The sequence below is a fragment of the Nicotiana sylvestris genome, chromosome 2, assembly GCF_000393655.2.
Source record: "Nicotiana sylvestris chromosome 2, ASM39365v2, whole genome shotgun sequence".
Lineage (NCBI taxonomy): Eukaryota > Viridiplantae > Streptophyta > Magnoliopsida > Solanales > Solanaceae > Nicotiana > Nicotiana sylvestris.
Window position 1 is genome coordinate 112,295,507 of NC_091058.1, and position 17,593 is coordinate 112,313,099.

A 17,593-nucleotide genomic window follows, 5' to 3' on the forward strand; every position below is an offset into this window, starting at 1 on the left:
TTACGTTCATATAATTTCTTATAAATCTTTTATTGGAATTCAATTGCTATTTCAGTACTTTCTTTTGTTATTTTGTCTCTAAAAAAATATTATATATTGGGGAAATCAGGGAAGTGATATTGAAAGTCAGACCCAGTCGCATTAATTCTTTCTTTTGTTCATATCTACTCTTAAGTTTTCGTTTGTGGTTAATTTCTCTACGTGATTGATTACTCTTGTTTTGGACACTCAACCTAAATTTGATAGACGATATACTGGAATTAAGACATTTTTTGAAAAATGATTTCTTATTATTAGAAAATTATTTTTCAAATACACTGCAGTTCTTTTATGTGGCTTTTTAAAGATTTAGAGATTATTTATACAATGTTATTTTGTTTGCAAGACTTTTTAAGTTGATGATCTTTTTAGTTATCTTTATCGCTTTGCCAATGTGGTAAAGGGATTCCGAAATTTAAAAATTTATAATAATTTTATTTACGCAGGCTCTAGTATTGTTCTCAGAGAAGGTGAAATAATTTACTTATAATGCAATACAATAATGCGTGGACATTATCTTTTTCATAATAGTATTCGTAAATTTATCGTGTCCGTTTGAAATTCTCCTTCACACTGTTATTGAACTTGCACTTTCACTGTTTGTTAATTTTACACTTCAAAAAGAATATGAAAAATAAGTTAGCAAATGAAAAGTAATACTCCAATCATTTTTCAATGTATAATTTTTCATTTACCAACTAAAAACTGAAAAGTAAAAATCAAAAAATATTTTCCACGGAAAAGAATTCCTAGTGAATGGTCACATCAACTATTCGTTAAAAGTGGAAACGTCCGTGTAACACGTAAAAATAGCACGATATAGCCAGTTTTCGGATTGGTCATTCAAAAATAGCCAACATTTACGAAGTCAATGAAAAATAGCCACTATTTTGCTGAAACAGAGACCAGTACAGCATAATATACTGGAGTTCGGTGCACCTGTGTATGAACTCCAGCATATTATGCTGGACCGATATACTTTGCTGACTCCAGTATAATATACTGGAGACTGGAGCACCGGTGCTCCAAACTCCAGTATATTATACTGGACAATTATACTTGCTGGAACTCCAGTATATTATGCTGGAGTTCTAGTGTACTTATGCTGGAACTCCATCATATTATGCTAGAGTTCCAACATACTTATCCTGGAACTCCAGTATAATATGCTAGAGTTCAAGCATACTTATGCTGGAACTCCAGTATAATATACTGGCGTATTTTCAGGGTTTTGAACAGTGTTTTCGCTCAGATTTATCTTTACATGAAAAGTAGCTAAAATTCGATTACTTTTGAAACTGAGCTATTTTTGAACGACCAGTTGTAAATCTGACTATTTTTGAATTTCTCCCGTGTAACACTTCTAGTATTTGCCCACTCCCTGGATATTTGGGCCTTATATGCAAACAATTTGGGTTTATGATATTGTCGGATATTTTTGGTAAAAATTGCAGGGGCGTCCTATTTGGTCGCCTCCATTTAATCTATACCCATTTTTTTTTAAAAAAGTTTTAACTTGTACCTATTTTTTAAACAAATTCAGCCCCCTTTCTTCTTCTCCTCCTCCTCCTCCTCCTCCTCCTCCTCCTCCTCCTCCTCCTCCTTCTTCTTCTTCTTCTTCTTCTTCTTCTGTTGTTGGTGTTGCTATGAAACTTCAGTTCATAGGATGATTGCCATGAATATGTTTATCAAATTATTTAAAAATAAATTATAAATAATTACGTAAGTTAGTAGACAATAATTTATGAATATTTCCACGTACGTAAATTAGTAGACAATGATAATTCTGTTCTTTTCACGTTTATTGTTTCCAAAATTTATGATTTAGATACTGTTGGCAATATGATTATTTATCTAGTATGTTAGAAAGCTCTTTCAAAAACTTCAACTTATATAGTGCTGAAGTTTTTACAAATGAACTAAATAACTTCATCATCTTCTGCTGAAGTTCTTGAAAAAGCTTTATGACAAAACTAATGAATCTAGGACAAAAAAACTTCAGCTTTTAATGCTGAAGTTTTTACAAATGAAATAAATAACTTCAACATCTTCTGCTGAAGTTTTTGAAAAAGCTTATACAAGACAAAAAAACTTCAGCTTATTTAGTGCTGAAGTTTTTATAAATGAACTAAATAACTTCAACATCTTCTGCTGAAGTTTTTGAAAAAGCGTAATGACAAAATTAATGAATCCAAAGACAAAAAACTTCAGCTTATTTAGTGCAATTACAAACAAAAACTTCAGCAAATAGAGAACAAAACTTCAACCACTATGCTTAAGTTCAGCAATTACAAACAAAAATGATGATAGACTATAATTGTCACACCTCCTTTCTACCACCCGAGAGAGTATATAAGGGAGTTTTTCCATTTAAAGTGACATTATTCGAAATGGGATTATTTTTATTTAATTTAGAGTTGCCACTTGGGATAATTTATTTGGTGTCCCAAGTCACCGGTTTATTTTAAAATCCCAAATCGAGGAAATTTCGACTTTATTTAAAAGTCTGCAAACCAGAAATTCTAAGTAAGGAATTCTGCTAACCCGGGAGAAGGTGTTAGGCATTCCCGAGTTCCGTGATTCGAGCACGGTCGCTTAAACTATTAATAATTGACCTATTATCTGATTTACTACATGTTTTAAACCTATTGTGCATTTTTCACTTTATAACCGCTTTTAATTATTTTTAACCGCTTTATAAGATTTATGGAATTATTTTTTGAACAAGTTACGATTGTCGTACTTGCCGTTTTGGAACACGCCGCAAACCACGCTACATGAAATGCACCCGTGATTCGCGATATGTTTATTTTATTAATGTTCAAAGTTGTTACGATCGGGTCACATGAAATGCACACCCAAATTTAGAAATCACAGCTACATCATGGGAACCATACCCGTAGTTATGATTGAATTAATTAAAGAACGCGCCTAAAGCAACAACAAAGGTTCAAATTAATAACACCATTTTTGAGGGCCATGGAGGGTTTAATTGATGGCACGCCTCAATTTTAACAAGGAACCACTCTTGAATTAATTTCGTGAGGGCCATGGGTTAAGGGGTTTTATGGCACACCTCATCTTGATTTTAACTAAAAGGGGTTTGCAATTTTATTTAATTAAGACTAGAGATACTAATTTTGAAGCTCAAACTAGGGAATCTTTCAACTAAAAAAATGAGAAGGTTGGGCTTGGAATTATTATCTCTTGGAAGGGTTGGGCCAACAACGGCCCATTAGTCAATTAGCTAAAAAGGGATCGACAATCTTGAACTTATTTTTAGGCTGGAATCCGCTATCAAGAGTAAAGGACTCAGAAATATTTTGCTAAGTCCAAATGGAATAGCCCATATTGGGCTATTATGTAGGCAGGCCTATTTTCGCAACTAGGCCTATCCACCTCTAACATTAACAGCATTTGCATATAAAAACTAAATCTCAGTTTACTACTTAAATAAAATAATATCAGAACTTGGAAATCAAATTTCCATCCAGTTTGAAAGTTAACAACATGTTCTGCAAGACAAAGGAAGCATACACTTGAAACATGATTTATAAAGAAAAGGGAAACAGCCTGGATTTGGGCTCAAGACCCAGGCTGAATGGCCTAGGTTCAGATTCATTCATTGATCAAATTCATTTGGGTTTTAAATTCAGCCCTACTCAAAACGAAAATAGCACTACCCTTACGGATTGGGCTCACAACTTAGCCCATTGTGCCACTATACTTATGAAAGTTTTATAGCAGTCCTACCAATAACTTAAGACAAAATTAAAGCCTCACTTATTACAACTTTTCATATTAGAAAACAACTCTCTGAAGAAAATCAAAACTATTACATGGTAATCCTATTAAATACATGAAATACTAATCTATCCACTAAGCTATTACAATCTCCATATGACCAAACGAACACTGCCTCTCTTGGACATTGCTTATCCATCGAGATTGTGCCTCTCATATGAACTATACTGGATTTTAGCAAGCTTGAGCAATAGAGTTTTAGATTTCTTAGCCTTTGGACCTGCTGATTTGGTCAACTAGTGACCAAATCTGCAGGTAAACAGCTTACAGCCAAAGCAAACAAAGAAGGAAAAATAAAAGGTTTTGAGTAAGAGGAGGTCATCAGATAGAATGAAGGGGAAAGGAAGGAAACATGACACCACACTTAATTAATTACCTCAAACATGAGGATCTAATCATGTCATATGACCAATGCAATAGGAAACAAGCATATATATCCACAAACAATGCTAGATCCATACATGAAATCAATACTCATGATATAAAAAAAACTAATGGGGCAGGGATTCATACATTTTAAAAGAGAGAGACCTCAACACTGTAGTAACTTCAGCATGCAAATCACAGTAGGAAACATACAAATATGTAAACATTGGCAAAACAAGAACCAATTTGTATTTATCTTAAGTTCCAATTACACATACTTGAACATGAAGGAAACTGTTTACCTTGAGGCAGCAAACAGGACAACAAATAAAAATGAAAGAAACAAATGCTGGAGATCTTTAAAGGCACAGAAAAGCAGTAGCAAACAACACAGCTACAACAACCCCAAATGAATCAAAATTTCAGACCCAAAACCAGCCAGCTGAACCCAGAAATCCCAGCTAGTAGACCAAGAAAACTCTCTATTTTCAAACCATGCTTTTAAACTTGTAAGGAATCAGAAAATGAGAGGTTTTAAAGTTTTTCCAGATTTTTTGGAATCTGAATTTTCAGAAAGAAAAAGGAGCTTTTTGTGCAGAGAATAAGGCTGAAATCTGTGTATCTTCTCCGTGTGGGAGTGATGGAAGGTTCTCTTTATATAGAGTGCCAAAGAATGGCATCTAGGGAATATTCTACCCTAAATTCCCTGGCTAGTACAACATTTCTGCAGATGATAAAATGTCCAGCTGTCCATTTTCAGCATCTTTTGAAACTAATTTGGAAAACTGTGATTTCACTGCTGTTGCTACTGTTTTTGCTTGCTGAGCTCCTTATTACACCAAAATGAAAGATGAAAAGCTAAACTAGCTAAGCATATCAACTACGAGTTACAAGATTCCTATCTATAAACCTTCTAAAGCTTGATCTTGAGTCTTGGACAGTTCTTCCCGTAGACTCTGATCTGAATCTTGATACTCGTTAGTTGCAGCTGTTGATTCATTCTTCTTCAGTTTTTCGAATCAAGGCGGGACTTGGAAAGCTCGTGACTTCAGTCACATCTTGAGCAGTCCACATCGTTTCTCCGCTTCTGAACTTTGAGTTCAACTTCTTTCCTCGTTCTTCTTTTCTTTTATTTGGGTTGAGACTTTTTCTTTTGGTCATCTTAAAACTTTGCCTCACGGTAAAAACCTGTTCGGGCACCAAATCAAACAAATGAACGAAATTTTTCTGCACCAATTTTCACTAGGAAAATTTTGTGAGTTATTGTAACAAAAATCTAAACTACCTATTTATTGAAAGCAATAAAATCAGGATTGTGTATCCTTGGGAAAAAGAGATTAGGGAGTGGAGCCCTACATCTATAATGAAATCAACTAGGAATTGGGGGCCTAAGTTGAAAAGATTACCAAGTTATGCTGGAAAAATGACTGGGTTATGCCAGAAAGGAAAAAGGTCCTCGGGTTATGCCGGGGAGGTCTACGGGTTATGCCGGGAAAGTCATCGGGTTATGCCAAAAAAGAAAAAGGTCCTCGGGTTATGCCGGGGAGGTCCTCGGGTTATGCCGGGAAAGTCATCGGGTTATGCTGGAAAAGAAAAAGGTCCTTAGGTTATGCCAGGGAGGTCCATGGGTTATGCCGGGAAAGTCATCGGGTTAGGACGGAAAAGAAAAAGGGCCTCGGGTTATGCCGGGGAGGCCCACGGGTTATGCCGGGAAAGTCATCGGGTTATGCCGGAAAAGAAAAAGGTCCTCGGGTTACGCCGAGGAGGTCTATGGGTTATATCAGGAAAGTCATCGGGTTATGCCGGAAAAGAAAAAGGTCCTCGGGTTATGCGAGGGATCAACTAGGGAGTGGACCCCTATACTGAAAAGGACTACCAGGGTATACTGGCAGTGACTAGGGAATGAGAGCCTATGTCGGAAAAGATTACCAGGTTATGCTGGCATCGACTAGGGAATGAGACCCTATATTGGAAAGGACGCAGCTAGAGATTGGAGACCCTATGCTACCATGATTTTGAATTTTTCTTTTTCTTCTTTTCATTTTACTTTTAATACTTTATTCTTGAGAATGCATGATGAATTTTAAAGGGACTTCCCTTTTGGGTTAACTTCTGCTGTAGGACTATTCTGGTCTCTACGTACCTTGCTTTTGTTGCACTTGCTTCTTGCGAGGTTATCTTGGATTGCACCTGTTTTCAAATCAAAGAACAATTTGTTAGTTTGAAATGGTGGTTGGTTTTGTAGCCTTGATTGCTTTGATCACTTGATCTCGGCCCAACTCTTTTGCTGAAATCCTTTATCGCTTGCTGGCTTTCTGGAGACCGATCTCTCTTATAGAACCGGGTATCTTGACTTTTCCCAAAATTTCACATGGCGGTTAACCAGTGTGGGGCCTTGGCCTTTCTTATTTTGCCTTTATGGTAGCTTGACTTTGGGTTTATTTCCTTTTCAAGAGTTTTCGACTCTGGAGCATTGGCCATCAAGGCCAGTCGAGATCGACTTGATGCACCTGCTGAGGCTGGGTGCCTTTCTTTAAATTTTAGCTTTTGTTAAACAGAAACCTGTAACACCAATCTTGCCATCTTTTCTTTTGATTAGTTTCAGAAGAGGATTAAACCGAAAGGAATTCAGAGAAAAGTAAAGAGATGACAGGAAAATGAATTTAAAAAGAAGTGTCCCTTTCGGGGGAGGAAAGAAGGACTTATCCAGAGTGCATGCAGACTTTAATAGATATGACATGCTTCTTAGACTAGATACCCGATCTGTGCAACTATCCAACTTCTCATAAACCCATGATGACCCGTGTTTTAAAAATAGGAAACTTTGTCAGGACTCTTTCAGTGCCAATAGTTGTAAGGGATTCCTTCTTCTCGATCAACGGCACCCTTTGCGGGTTTTCACCAATTGACCTCTCTCATTTCTCTTCTCACTGTCGCCTTATAGTGCTCTTTACGAGTTTTCACTAACAAGACTCACTCATCTTCAATTTCTCTGCTTACCATCGCCTTACGGTGCCTGTGCGGGTTTTCACCAATAAGACTCTCATTTTATTTCTGTCATCTGATTGTATCAGATCCAAGCAATCGCCTTCTCTGATTCTTGAACATTCTCACCGCTTGATCAGAAGGACTTGAACAGGATTTAGGGTAAAAAGAGTTTGGATTGAAATACAACTTTGGAACCTTTGCCCCAGTTTCACTTTTAGGGGAATTTGAATTTTTGTTTTGGTGTGACTGAACTTCCAAAATAGGCTGCCTACGTATCTTTTCGGAATCAAGTTGAACGTAGTTCAGGAAACTTTGTTTCTTGTTTTTTTTATATTTTGATTTGACTTTTTTTTGCAAACGTTTTCAGGTTCATAAGAGGGTAATCAAAGAAGGGTAATCGGCTCAAAGGGTTAGCAAAGGATTGGAGTGTTTGAGGTAGCGAGAATGAAAGCCTTCGTCATCCCAATCGGATAGTATTGGTACCGCAAAAGGGTTAAATGTAATACCTTTTGACCGTGTCCGCATTTACAGCTGTTTAAGAGTCATTTTCTTCAATGTCTCCCAACAATGCCCCTTTCGGCAACAATTTTCTGATAATGTACGGGCCCTTCCAATTAGGAGCGAACTTTCCTTTTGCTTCCTTGTGATGAGGGAGAATACATCTCAAAACGAGTTGCCCTACTTCAAAGTTCCTAGGCCGCACTTTCTTGTTGTAGGCACGGGCTATTCTTTGTTGATACAATTGCCCGTGGCAAATTGCGGCCATCCGCTTTTCGTCAATCACAGTTAACTGTTCCAGACGAGTCTTGACCCACTCACTCTCCTCAATTTCAGCTTCAACAATGAACCGAAGAGAAGGGATTTCAATTTCTGCGGGTATCACGGCTTCAATTCCATAAACCAATAGATATGGGGTTGCTCCGACTAATGTGCGCACAGTTGTGCGATACCCCAACAATGCAAATGACAAATTTTCATGCCATTGCCTGGAACTTTGAATCATTTTTCTCAGAATCTTCTTGATGTTCTTGTTTGCTGCTTCAACAACACCATTAGCTTTGGGCCGATAAAGGGTAGAGTTCCGATGTGTGATCTTGAATTATTCGCATATCTCCCTCATCAAATGACTATTCAAGTTTGCAGCATTATCCGTAATGATGGTCGTAGGAATACCAAAACGGCAGATGATATTGGAGTGCACGAAATCCACCACTGCTTTCTTAGTGATGACTTTGAAGGTAACTGCTTCAACCTATTTTGTGAAGTAGTCAATGGCAACTAATATGAATCTATGCCCATTTGAAGCTTTTGGCTCAATTGGCCCAATGACATCCATACCCTAAGCAATGAACGACCATGGTGCTGACATAGGATGCAGTTCTATAGGTGGTGCATGAATCAGGTCACTGTGGACCTGACACTGATGACATTTTCGGACAAAACTGAAGTAATCTTTTTTCATAGCCATCCTGTAATAGCCTGCTCGAAGGATTTTCTTTGCTAGGACGTATCCATTTATGTGTTGACCAATAGATGAGATCAAAATTGCCCAATCCCAACACCTTTTGCGTTCACAGCTCCATCGAAGAACATTTTCCAAGCATTGGTGTCTTCTGCTGTTACCTCAACTTAATTCACTTCCTCGTCTTGAAAGTAAGTACTCAAAGGCTGATATTTATCATCAACAGGGCTTTCAGCCAGGTGATCTGCTAGAGCTTGGACTTTCATTGTCGTGCGGGTGACATAAACTATGTCAAACTCAGTAAGCAGGATTTCCCATTTTGCTAACCTCCCTGAGGGCATTGACTTTTGGAATATGTACTTCAACAGGTCCAGCCTGGTGATGAGATAGGTGGTGTAGGCCAATAGGTAATGCCTGAGCTTCTGAGCGACCCAAGTTAGGGAACAACAAGTCCTTTCTAGCAAAGTGTATTTGGCTTTGTAGCCAGTGAAATTCTTGCTCAAATAGTATATTGCCTACTCCTTCTTCCCGGTCACATCATGTCGCCCGAGGACACATCTGAACGAATTCTGCAAGACTGTCAAATACAAAAACAAAGGTCTTCCAGGTTCGGGCGGGACCAAGACTGGCAAATTCGACAGATACTCTTTGATTTTGTCAAAGGCTTCCTGGAACTCATCTGTCCATTTGATTGCCGCATCTTTCTTTAACAACTTAAATATGGGCTCACATGTGGATGTTAACTAAGCAATGAAATGGCTGATGTAATTCAACCTTCCCAACAAGCTCATAACCTCTTTCTTGGTTCTCGGAGGAGGTAAATCCCGAATAGACTTTATCTTTGTCGGATCTAGTTCAATGCCCCTCCGACTGACTATAAATCCCAAGAGCTTGCCAGATGAAACCCTAAATGCACATTTAGTTGGATTTAACTTCAGATCATACTTGCGCAGCCGCTCAAAGAACTTTCTCAGGTCCCGAACATGGTCGTTTTGTGTCCTAGATTTGATGATCACATCGTCCACATACACCTCGATCTATTGGTGCATCATGTCATGAAAGATAGTAGTCATAGCCCTCATATAAGTTGCCCCAGCATTCTTCAAGCCAAAAGGCATGACCCTGTAACAATAGGTTCCCCAAGATGTGGTGAAGGCTGTCTTTTCCGCATCTTCTTCATCCATCAAGACCTGATGGTACCCAACATAACAATCCACGAAAGATTGTATCTCATGTTTGGCATAATTATCAACGAGGATGTGGATGTTTGGCAAAGGGAAGTTGTCCTTTGGACTTGCTTTGTTCAGATCCCGATAATCAACACATACTTGTGTTTTCCCGTCTTTCTTTGGCACTAGGACCACATTAGCCAGCCATGTGGTACATCGGACCACTCGGATCACCCTCGCCTTCAACTGTTTTATGACCTCTTCTTTGATCTTGTCACTGATATCAGTTTTGAACTTCCTTTGTTTTTGCTGCACAGGGGGGTAATCGGGGTAAGTAGGCAACTTGTGGACCACTAGCTCAACACTTAATCCTGGCATATCATCATAGGACTAAGCAAACACATCTTTGAATTCGAATAAAAGTTGGATCAATGCATCCCTGGTTCTTTCATCTGTGTGAATGCTTATTATGGTTTCTTGGACCTCTTTTGAACTACCCAAATTAATCGGCTCGATTTTATTTAAGTTTGGCTTAGGTTTATTCTCGAATTGTTCCAATTCTCGATTTATTTCCCTAAGAGCCTATTCTTCATCGTATTCCGGTTCTTGATTCATTATTTCATGATTAGACAGCGTGTTTGGATCTGGGCATGAAGTCTGCAGGCATGTCATATTATTTAAAGCTGCATTATTAGAAGTGAAAGATGAAATAAGAAAAAGTAAGAAAAATCAGAAAAAATGAACGATGAAATATTGATTTCATTGAATTGAATTTTGAAGATTACAAGGTTTACATCAGAATTGAAAGACAGTAAACTAAAAGAAACATCCAAGTTACACCCTGGAATAACTCGTGATGTAGAAAAGGTAGCAAGACTGGACTACTGGGATTCCCGCCTGACTGGGAACAGAGTAGCCTTCTAGTTTTGCAACTTGGCATTGGGCCCCATATACAACACCTCAGTGGTGCTCGAGCCTTCTCCCGGCTGGACCATGTGGGTTTCATACAACATTTGCTTCATAGCTCCACATATTTCTTCTATTTCTTCGACCGTGAAGGCCTCATCTTCCTCTTCTATGTACTTGGGCTTGACGAATGTCTTGAAAAGGTGGGGGATCAACTTAGGCAAGACCCAACCATTGTTCTTTCGCTCATTTGCCCATGTTTCATCAGCTGACGTGGCTTGAAAACCCACACTAAAGAACTTCTCGCTAGCAGCCATAGTGATAGGTTCTATGATACCTTGTAATGATGTCCCGAGCCCCTTCCTGGGCTTATAACCATTCCTGATCATTTCCTTGGCAACCATAATTGACGCATTTGAGAGAAAGGGTTGGGGACACGGGCTCCCTTCTTCATATTGGTCTGCAACCACAACCTCGAAATCTTGATAGACTATATATTCGCTACGTTCCCTAGCTTTGAGACATGGGACTGATGGTCCCTATAAATTGATTTCTCGTCCTCTCCGTGGACTACAATCTCCTGATCTTCATATTAAAATTTCACCATCTGGTGGAAGTGGAAGGTACAGCCCCCGCTGCGTGAATCCAAGGCCTTCCCAAGAGGAAATTATAAGAAGTGTCCATGTCTAGGACCTGAAATGTCACCTCGAAATCCACAGGAACAATAGCCAAAATCAAATCGATCTCGCCTATGGTATCTCTCTTGATGCCATCAAAGGCACGCACACAGACATTGTTAGGCTTGATTCTCTCAATCCTAAGCTCCATTCTTTGCAAAGTTGAGAGAGGGCAGATATCAACTCCGGATCCGCCATCCAGCATGACTCTCTTCATATAGTATCCCTCAAATTTAACTGTCAAATGGAGGAATTTGTTATGGGTGAACCCTTTTGGGGGAAAATCATTCTTGCTAAATGAGATCTGGTTGATTGCGAAGAATCTTTCCACCATCCTTTCCAGTTGTTCAACAGTGGTTTCAATCGGAACATAAGCTTCATTAAGGGTTTTTATCAATCTGATGCTCGGTTGAGCTTACCAGCAGAGACAAAAGTGAGACCTGTGAAGGAGACTTTCAGAGTTGTTCTATTACCTCATAGTCCGCAGTTTTCATTTTACGGAAGAATTCTTCGGCCTCCTCAACACTGACGGGCTTCTTAAGTGGGAAATGCTTCTTTTTGGCTTTGTTCAAATCCTCCAAGTTAAGGTATTTCTCAGCTGGGTTAGTTTCATTTGCTTCATAGGACCTTTATTCCCTTGTAGGTTACTACCACCTTGTTATAATTCCATGGGACGACAGTAGGGTCTGTCAAGGGCTTTTACGGTGCGCGGCCAATGACCACGGGCTCATTCAGCCTTGGTAAAATTACTTGCCCCCATACCACATAGGATCTTTAGGCACGTACATCTTAGATCCCTCGTTCAGCTCGAACCTTCTTGGAGGGCTCAATGTCATTTGTTCTTTTCTGTGGCCCCGGGGAACATAAAGAATGACATCTTTTGGAGGTACTGGCCCAGTTTTGGTTTCCATTGTCTTTTCTGCACTTTTGGGGGTGGGTTTACTCTTCTTCTCCCCCTTTTCTTGCTTTGCATCAGCCTTTGGCTTCTTCTCTTCATCAGCGATAGTGATGATGGCTTTCAAGGCAAGATCAAACTCTTTATCTTCGCAAATCATCCCAATAACGGGACCATTGTTGTGAGTCGGTAATGGGTTGTTGGTCACATTAGGAATTTCTTCATCCTTCAGCACTATCTATTTTTGCTCTATGAGATTTTCAACAGCCTTTTTTAGAGTCCAACAGTCTTCAGTGTCATGTCTTTCCACTCCAGAATGATAGGCACATCGGGTACCGGATCGGTAGGAAGGTGACTCTGGGTTTTGTCTATTCGGGGGTACGGGTTGTAGCAAACCCATTTGGACCAATTTAGGGAAAAAGCTAGAATATGACTCACCAACAGGCGTGAAGTTTGTTCTTTTGGGTGGTTCCCGAGCATGGGCATTGTAGGGGAAATTATGTTGTAAAGGTCGGGAATTATATTGAGCTTGGTGATGAGGGTTATGTGTAGGGGTGGAGCTCTGTTAAACTGTTGTTGTGGCCGAGCATATGGCTGGGCATTCATCACCGCGTAAGGCTGGGGGACCATAGCATAAGCCACATCCTGGTGGGGATAATAATGTTGCGGGGTGCTTGGAGAGAAGTAACTTCTGGGTGGACGGGGGTTTCTCGGACCTGAAGCCGCCATTTCCACTTCTTCCTTCTTCTTTCTATTTGTTACACCTCCAGACCCGCTTTGAATTTCTTGGGACATAGCTCTTATGGCAGATTGGCTCAATATGCGCACTATTTTCAGACCATTCTCGACCATCTCACCAATCTTGATAGGCTCAGCAAACGGTTTCCCCATTGCAGACATCATGTGAGCACATGATTTTTGCCCTAAATATGATTATTCCCAAAATCCTAAATAAAATAATTTTCCTTTATTTTTATAATTTTTTTTGTGCATTTTGGTGTCATTTTCTGATAATTGTTGCATTCTATTTGCGCATGTTAATTTTATAAAGTACAAAAATATGCATTTTTGCGCTTAGGTTTTAGTATCAATTAAGGGTTAATTGTTTTAAAAAAACAAAACATGAAAATCACAAAAATTAGTCACTTTCACATTTTAATGATTTTTACTATGAACTTGTCATGAAATAGCTTTTGAACAATTTTAGTAATTAATTAGTCTTTGTTTTGAAATAGCTAGGATTTCATGTTAGTTTTACATTTCCATAAAAATTAGAAAAATGATAAAAATTGTAAAAGTGGGAAAAGAAAACAAAAAGGAAATAAGAATAGAAATTGGGTCTTAATAAAAGACCCAAATTTGGGCCAAATCAGAAGAATTGTTCAGGCCCAAACGTCTCAACCCATTGTAAATCAGCCCCAGCCCAAGTCCCCAACCCGGTCCGTCCCCCTTCTAATCGAAACGACGTCGTTTCGTGGCCTCCAAATCAGGACCGCTGGATCTCATCAATCCAACGGTCCGGAACTAACGAGGTTCTTAATATAAAAGGGTCTGAAACCCTCCCCTACCCCCATTTGCCTCATCGTCCTTACCCTACCCTTCCTCAACAAACCCTAATCCGCGCCGCCATCAAACCCCTCGCCGGCGGTGAACACAACCTACGCCGTTCACTCCGAGATTAACACCACAGATCCCCCTCACTCTCCTCTTTCCATTGCACCCACTGGTTCACCTCGAACAAGGCCGGAACTCGTCGAATCTTAGTTTGAAGTTTTCCGACCAAGTGACAAGTTCATCCAAATCAGTCCAAAATCACACCACACAACCCCCGGCCTTTCCTCAACACTAATCCATGGTTATTTTCATTCAAATCACTGTGAAACGGCCTGAATCTTAGATCTTAGAATTTTTGGCCAAAACCCTAAACCAAATCTTTTTGATTTCGAACCGTAGTATCCTTAACCATGTGTTCTCTTGTAAGAACACATGGTTAGGGATGTTACGCGTCAAAAATCTGAAAGGATTCAGACGTTTCTGACTGGCTGGAGTCTCTTGTGCCTCTGTGAGTTTTTACTGTTTCCTTTTACTCATAGGTTTGAAGTTTATTTACAGTTGTTGTTTCGTTAATTTTTCTGTTAATTTTATGATTTATTCGTATTAGTTTAAGTTCTGCCAATTGTTGATTAGTTCTGAATTGATATTTGTTTGAATGATTATGAGTTTACGGATTAAGAATTAGCTTCAGTTCATTTAATGTTGTTCATGTTAGTTTAAGTTTAGTTTGATATCATTTAGTTTGATTGAATTAATATAATTGAATAATTGGGTTTGGTCAGTTGATTAATTGTTTTCTGAGTGCTAGTTAATCATTCTCAGTTAGTTTTAGATTGGGTTAGGGTATTAGTTATAGCTGTTAAGGATGAGGGTAAGTTCAATAACTTTGAGGGGCTTTCAGGGATAATCTGGGTATGAAAAAGGGTAGTTCTGATAGGAATAGTAATATCAAGGTATATGGAAGGTCAGTATAGGTATTGTATGGGTAGAGGAATACCCTAGGGCCTTCTAGAATGGGGTACAAGTGTAGATTTTAATAATTGTAAGGCATTTACTTGTTTAGCAAGTTAAGAATAGAGGGACCAAACTGAAAATAGGGAGGGACTGATTGGAAAATCAGAATCTGATCTATTCTCTTTGGGGTTGCCTATAAACGGGCATGAAATGCCTTGGGAAAGGGGGTTCTTCTCTCTTCTTCTGCTTTCAGCCCTGAGTTTCAATTTGAGCTTTCATTCCTGCTTTTGATTTCAGTTAGCATTTTAATTCCAAGATTATTCAGAAAACAAAAACATCAAAAAATGGAGAAATCCGAAACAACTTCACAGTTTCATTGCTAGTTTTGGATTTTGGGTTTAGCATTATTACAGAGGTGCTTAGGTTCAGCTGGAAGGGCTAGGAGTGCATTTGAAGTGTGTTTGAGTTGGTCTGTGGAGTCTGTTGGTGTTTTTGGTTTTTCAAAAGCAGTTCCTGGCAAATTCTGTGGTGTTGTTGAGTTAGTTGTTGTTGGTGTTCAACGTAACTGATTCCTTTCTTTTTCTCTACTTACATTCCAATTTCCAGGTACTTGTTCTGTGGCTCTCAAGTCTATGGAAGTGAGGTAAATATGCTGTTTAAAGTTGATCTCTGAACTCCTCATGTTTGTGCTTGATTTAATGTATAAAACAGCTAGCTTACTCAATATTTCATGACATTTGTGTACTAGACTGCTCCTGGATTGTATAAATTGGACTGATGAACTATTAAGCATGAGTTTGTTTATTTTAATTATTAAGTGGGTACTGGGATATGCAGATTCATGTAGGTAGTCAAAACTGTGGACTGTTTAGACTGTACATTTCATGTTTATGTAATCGTAGCTTTCAGTTGTGCTTAAATTTCACATGTATGTTGAATTCAAATTTGCAAAGTTGTAAGTGATTTGGCGTTCGATACCCGTGACTGCTTTTGATTTTGGGTTTAATACGAATTGTACATTCAATAGCTTAGTATTGGGCCAGTTTTGGGCCTGACATATTAATAGGTAGCCTAGATTTTTGGTTAAGTGACAAATTGGATTGGGGCATAGGTGCATTAAGGCTTAAGAACATAATTAATTCAAGAGGTTCCCCAAGGGTTCGATCCTTGGGCTATATAACTGCAGTCAACCAGTTACAAGTTTGGCCTGTGTTAGGCCTGGTTCTTAGAGCTCTAAGAGCCTGCGCCTGCAGCGTATATAATGACAATGATTTGGACCTTATGGGCTTTAAGCCCATTTTCTCAGCATTTCTGCCTGAATGTTCAAAATTCAAATTTAACGAAATGTTGGCTTTAACCAATTAGGATCCTTAAGTAATTAATAGCATAATTATCTCGCTGTTTAGATTTGAAAAGGTTGTTTAGCGAATTTCACCACCTTCCTCAAAATAACAATACGTTAGAATCTTTAGGCACGATTTTAATTAAATTACCTTCTTAAACTCGGGTGCGCATTGATGTGACCCAAATCCAAATCTCGATGAAGTCGAAATGTGTTGGCAATTAAGGGCTCATTGATTGCGACGGGGTTCGAAACGCGTTTTCACGACATCATAATTCTTATAAAATAAATAATGATAGAAAAGAGGTTCATGAATTGAGACGAGCCTCACCGAACAAAAATAAATAAATGTGGGGCCCTCAATAAATGGTTATTAAAAATGATTAGAATTTGGGATGGCCATTTAGCGAACTCCACGGTCTTCCCCAGAATAATATTACGTGAGAACCTTTAGGTGCGATTTAATTAAATTACTCCCTTAAACTCGGGTGCGCATTGATGCGACCCAAATCCAAATCTCGATGAAGTCGAAATATGTTGACGACCATTGGTGCATTGATTGTGACGTAGTTTGAAACGTGTTTTCACGATGTCACAATTCTTTTAAAATAAATAATGATAAAAAACGGTTTACGAATAGAAGGCACATAATCTAGCATGTATTAAAAACAGATGAAATCAAATACAATAGTTAAGCGACCGTGCTAGAACCACGGAGCCCGGGAATGCCTAACACCTTCTCCCGGGTTAACAGAATTCCTTACTCGGATTTCTGGTTCGCGGACTGTTAACAGAGTCATAAATTTCCTCGGTTCGGGATTCAACCGGTGACTTGGGACACCATTAATATCCCAAGTGGCGACTCTAAATAATTAATAATTAAATCCTGTTTCGATTGTCCTTTAAATGGAAAAACTCCTTTACGCCCTTACCGGTGTAGGTGGTGTGACACATCATATTCTGAAAGTAGTCAGCCTCTTTAGCTTGAAGAAAAACACTCACCATTTCTGTTTCATCCATGGGGGGGCTTGACCTTGGCCGCTTATTCACGCCATTTAACAACATATTTGGAAACTTTCCGATGATTTCTTCTTGAGATTCGACAGAGACTTCCTGTCGGGAGCTATGTCTATGTTATACTGAAACTACTTGACAAAATCTCGAGCCATATGTCCTGATCCATGTACCATTCAGATGCAATGCCAACTAGACTCTATCCGAAATAACCCATTAGGAGCTCTTCTTTTCCGCTTGCCCCTCTTAATTGATTGCAATATCTCTTGAGGTGGGCTATGGGATCCCCGTGCCCGTCATACTTCTCGAACTTGGGAGTTTTAAAACCTAGGGGTAGGTGGACATATGGAAACATACACAAATCAGCGTAAGATACGCTTTTTTGACCACTTAAACCTTGTATACTCTTAAGGCTCTGTTCCA

The 17,593-nt window shown here is 38.9% G+C and overlaps 1 protein-coding gene across 1 annotated transcript; it reads right to left on the reverse strand.

The window, feature by feature from the left end:
* Nucleotides 1-7,732: 7,732 nt before the first annotated feature.
* LOC138885426 (uncharacterized) lies at nucleotides 7,733-8,200 on the reverse strand. Its single transcript, XM_070166374.1, has one exon. It carries the CDS (start codon nucleotides 8,198-8,200, stop codon nucleotides 7,733-7,735), a length of 468 nt encoding a protein of 155 aa, XP_070022475.1.
* Between the last annotated feature and the right edge of the window lie 9,393 nt (nucleotides 8,201-17,593).

Coding starts and splice junctions, on each gene's coding strand:
- LOC138885426 (XM_070166374.1), bottom strand. CDS start 8,200: ATGATTCAAAGTTCCAGGCAATGGCATGAAAATTTGTCATTTGCATTG.